General features: G+C 58.4%; 1 protein-coding gene across 1 annotated transcript; it reads right to left on the reverse strand.

The window, feature by feature from the left end:
- Positions 1-669: 669 nt before the first annotated feature.
- EGR1 (early growth response 1) lies at positions 670-3,853 on the reverse strand. Its single transcript, XM_070937124.1, has 2 exons — positions 3,513-3,853; positions 670-3,141 (listed from the first exon to the last, which is right to left on the reverse strand). The coding sequence occupies exons 1-2, from the start codon at positions 3,751-3,753 to the stop codon at positions 1,718-1,720; spliced, it is 1,665 nt and encodes a 554-aa protein (XP_070793225.1). The 5' UTR covers positions 3,754-3,853; the 3' UTR covers positions 670-1,717.
- Between the last annotated feature and the right edge of the window lie 819 nt (positions 3,854-4,672).

The raw sequence follows: 4,672 nt of genomic DNA on the forward strand, positions 1-4,672 counted from the left end.
GGAAAGAACAGTAGAGATGTCACAGTCCCCGGGGCAGATCCCAGGGAAAGCAGATCCATCTCTCTTCCCCTCACCTCCTAGGCATATATTTGTTAGCCATTGATAGAAGTGTAGGTTTTTGGGGTCAGGTACCTTGAAGTAGTGTTTTAAGGTAGGAACACTGCAGAACCCTAAGTAGTGTTTGGACTCCAACTTCCATCTGCCCCAGCTAGGATGAGCAATAATCAGGAGTGACAAGATCTGTGGCCCCAGAGAAAGCCAGGGGTTTTTAATTTTTACTAAGCCCAACTCTTTTCTTTTGACAAAAGGGGGAATCCGTCAGTGACCCAACCCAGCAAAATCAAAATATCAGGAAGAGCTTGCATTCCCTCTGGTCCCACTTTCATGTCTAGACACCCCGCCTCTCCAGCCCCGCTTCCCAGTATGTCATGGGATTGAGAGTAGATGGTGATAGTGACTGGGTCACAAAGAAGTGGCCAGTCAACCCATCAAGTTCTTCCCGAGTCACAAAGATGAAGTGTCCTTCCCTCCCCGCACCCCTGGCAGCACCTTCCCAGTGGAAAGGAGCTAGGGGAGCCACCAAGCTGGGCCTGGAATAAGGAACAACAGCAACAACAATAACAGGACTGCTGGTCTCTCGATAGTTTTATTAACTTTTCTGGAGATTATTGTACACCAAATATCCCATTGGCAGTAAAGCGCATTCGATGTGTTGGCTTATAAACAAACACAAGTACAAAGTCAAAAATAAAACCACAAAAATAATGAACCGCATGTTCATAACATACAAAATTGCCGCCTACTCAGTAGGTAACTACAACATTTCAACTGCTGAATATATTTATAAATTTTTACACTTCTGTAACAAAAATAGACTTTTAAGAAGTACGGTTTTTTGTGTTTTGTTTTTGCTTACATTCCACCTTACGCTCCTTTCGCATTTTTGTTTCTGAGCCTCAGTCTCTCCTTTTCACACTTTCCCTTTTCCCTTAAGGCTAGATGCAAAGCATCCAATCACACGAATGCATGACGTCAGCAGGGCTTCACAACAAGGCACCAAGACTTGGGACTGGGGGGGGGGGGAAAAAACAAAAAAACCCCAGAGGAAAACTAAGTAACTTTTTGCCACGTGAGAGTGCTTTCATCCCTAAGGTGATATTTACAAAGAACATCACACTCTTGACATGCTCAAATACAGTTTTAAGTGCTGCTTTTTTTTTTTTACTCCCAAGCCCCCTGCCCCAGACATGTTGTAAAACTCAGTACAGCTTTGTCATCACTAAAAGAGCAAAACTCACAACTTACAAAATAATAATAATGGTCTTTCGTACTCCAAAGAATAAGCAAGATGAATCTGCAAAGAGGTTGGCACGTCGAGGGTTCTCAGGGGAAGCAAAGCCGTGGCAGGGCAGGCACATGATCACAACTGAGACTGCCTGGAGCCCAACGTCCTTTGTTTTCTGATGGACCACAGGGCCCGGAGAGAGGGGAAAGGAGCCGGGGCCCGGGCTCTTGGGAAGGAAGGTCGCGCTTGCTTATCCATGCAAGGTTAAGTTCTTGGACAGAAGTGGAGCAACTCCACGGTCTCGAGTTCTTGAGCTGCTTTTCAGGCAGTTGAAAGGTCTGGAGGCCCTGCAGGGGGCTTGCTGTGGCCTGGGTCAGGCTGGCTAGGCCTGGGTGAGCAGGCCCTTTTGGGACCTCGCTTCCTTTTCTTCTCTCAACAGATCTCAATGGTCCGAGGCGAGAAAGTGGAGGCCAAGTCGGGAAGGGTTGAAGTCACTGAGGAGCTGAAGGGGCTGGAGAGACCACCAGGGGAGGGATAGGGGCTGCCCCCTACCCCCGCCTGGCTATGAAAGGTGGAAGAGGCAATTGACGCATAGCTGGTGGCCACTGAGGGCGAGGGGTACGAGGGGAAGGCCGAAGTCACCGGGGAGGAATAGGAGGTCACCGGGGAGGAGTAGGAGGTCACTGGGGAGGGGTAGGAGGTCACGGGGGAGGAGTAGGAGGAGGGCACCGGTGAGGGGAAAGAGGTGGCTGCAGGTGAGGGATACGAGGTAGAGCTGGTGGAGGTCGAGTAAGGAGCCAGGGGGGAGGAAGTCGAGGGCGCCTGGGGCCCGGTGGGGCCCTTGTCGGCCTTCTTGTCCTTCTGCCGGAGATGGATCTTGGTGTGGCGCTTCCTCTCATCGCTGCGGGCAAACTTACGGCCGCAGATGTCGCAGGCGAAGGGCTTCTCGCCCGTGTGCGTGCGAATGTGTGTGGTGAGGTGGTCGCTCCGGCTGAAGTTCCGCATGCAGATGCGGCACTGGAAAGGCTTCTGGCCGGTGTGGATACGGATGTGGCGGGTGAGCTCGTCGGAGCGTGAGAAACGGCGGTCACAGGACTCGACGGGGCAGGCATAGGGCCGCTCGTGTGGCGGGGTCTTGCTGGGCCGGTTGGGGTATTTCCTCATGCGGCTGGGCTTGACCAGCGTCGCCTGGTAGGAGCCGCCGCTCGGGAGGCTCTTGGTCTCCTGCGGAGTGCCGCTGCTGCAACTGCCGCCGCCGCTCTGGGTAGCGAAGGCTTTGATGGTGGAGAGCGGAGTGAGCGAGGGCTGCGGGCCCGGGAAAGGCTTTTGCTCCACAGAGCCCAGACCCAGGTCGCCCGGCTGCGGTGGCGGCTGAGGCGGGAATAAGTAGTCCGGAATGATGGGCAGCTGGAAGCCGCTCTTGGCCGTCGGGTATGCCGGAGGCGGAAACTGTAGTGAGGCTCCCGACGGACTGGGAAAGGGCTGGCTGGACGGCTCTGGGAAGATGTCAGCACCGCCGGGGTTGGGGAAGGTGGGCGCCGCTGAGTAGATGGGGCTGGGGTCGCTGGCTTGCACCGAGCAGCTCAAAACCGGGCTGGGAGAAGCGGAGCTGGCGATCGGCGAAGAGGCGGAGGAGGACTGGGAGGACGTAGTCGGAGGGTTAGCCATACCCACCAGGCCGCTCACCAAGCTGAAGAGAGGCTCCGGCCATAACGGGGTGCTGCCTCCACCGCTCGACGCCGGCTCCAAAGAAAAGCGGCCGGTGTAGGTGATGGGCGGGAGGCGGGTAGTCTGGGTCGGATAGCTGGTCTCCGCTAAAGGTTTCTCGCCGTTCAGAGAGATCTCGGGGAAAGTGTCTGCCGAGAGAAGCGGAGCCAGAGATCAGTCCCAGCAGGGTGCCTTCCCCGATCCCCACGAGCCCTGCGTGCCTCCAAGAGGCGAGACTTTCCCTTCCGCCCCACTGGCGGGGCACTGCCCAGCGCCCACGTCTCCCAAGGACCGTCCCCTTCATCCAGAGGAGCCGAATGTCTGTGCACAACATCTGGCAGCGCTTGGCGCCTTTCCAGCCGCAGAAGGCCGGGGCCGGAGTCAGTGACGCACACTGGAGCATCCCCCCCCACTCCCCGCTCCCTTTGGATAGCGGAATTCCCTGCTGGAGAGCAGATGGACGGGAACTCCCGGCCGAATCTGTCCCATTCCCCCACCCGCGGGCCGTGCTTCTGCCTACCTGCAGCGAGGTGCTCGAAGGACTGCTCCCCACTTTCGCCGGAGGGATTGAAGCCGCCGCCGCCGGTCTCGGGGCCACCGGCGGGATTGAGGAACTGTGGCCCCCCACCGGCGAGCAACATGATCTCTTCTAGCTTGGGGTAGTTGGTGTCCATAGTAGGGGGAGAGTGCGGGAAGGATCCGAAAGGGTCGGCCATCTGCAGCGAAGGCAGGAGCTGCATCTCGGCCTTGGCTGCAGCCATGGGGGTGTTCTTGGGCTTTGCCCGGGGCTATACGGAGGCTGGGCTGCCGCCCGCCGAGGGGTCCACTGGGGGCCTGCTAACTCCGCGGCCGGCCCGGGGTTTCCCCTGGCTCTGCCCGCGGGAAGCGCTCGGCTCCCCACCCACCCTGCCCTGCCCTGCCCGGGGCTCCCCTTGAATCTATTCGCTGAAAGCTCTCGGCTCGCCGCCCGCCCCACAACAGCCTGTATATATCTCGTCTCATCTCTCCGGACCGCCTCTTTCCTGACGTACATGTCCAAATATGGAAGGCAGGAAGCCCTTATATGGTGGCGAGCGAGAGGACCCGGCTTGGCGTCAGAGCTCGACACTGGGGGAAGCCGAGTGGCGCGGTTGGGGAGGGGGAACGCGCGAGCTTCCCGCTATCGCCCTGGGGCCTTTTTTTGGCTCCCGCCATGCCCGTCCCTTGGCGCGAGCCTCTGCGGTGCGGTCTCCGCTGTTTCCCTTGCGAGGTTCCCCCCCTTCCTTGCCGCTCCAGCCACGGCAAGTTGCCGGAAGCCCCCCGGACACTGAGGCCATATATGGCGAAACCCTTATAAGTCCTTGTTCCGGCCGGAGCCTTCCTGCTCCTTATAAGGCAATTCCGGCAGAGGCGGGCGGGAGAACGACGAGGAGAGTCCGGCTGGGAAAGGAAAAAGGGGAGGAGGAGCGCTCGGTCTCCCTGTCAGGGCCAGGAGCTGCAGAAACGCCTCTCCCGGTCTCCGCGGCCGAGAGCTACCATTTAAACCTGCCAGGCCCCGGGCGAGGGGGATCTCCTCTCAGCTGAGGCGGCAGGGGGCGCGCGGCAGGGTAAACACCAAGCAGGGCGGCGCTAGTGCTGCGGGGCAAGTGTCCCAAACAAACAGAGCCCAGACAAAACAGCCGGGGGAGGCCCAAGCGCCTC

This window comes from Pituophis catenifer, unplaced genomic scaffold (genome assembly GCF_029215685.1).
Source record: "Pituophis catenifer annectens isolate HBS135680 unplaced genomic scaffold, rPitCat1.0.hap2 SCAF_2, whole genome shotgun sequence".
Taxonomy (NCBI): domain Eukaryota; kingdom Metazoa; phylum Chordata; class Lepidosauria; order Squamata; family Colubridae; genus Pituophis; species Pituophis catenifer.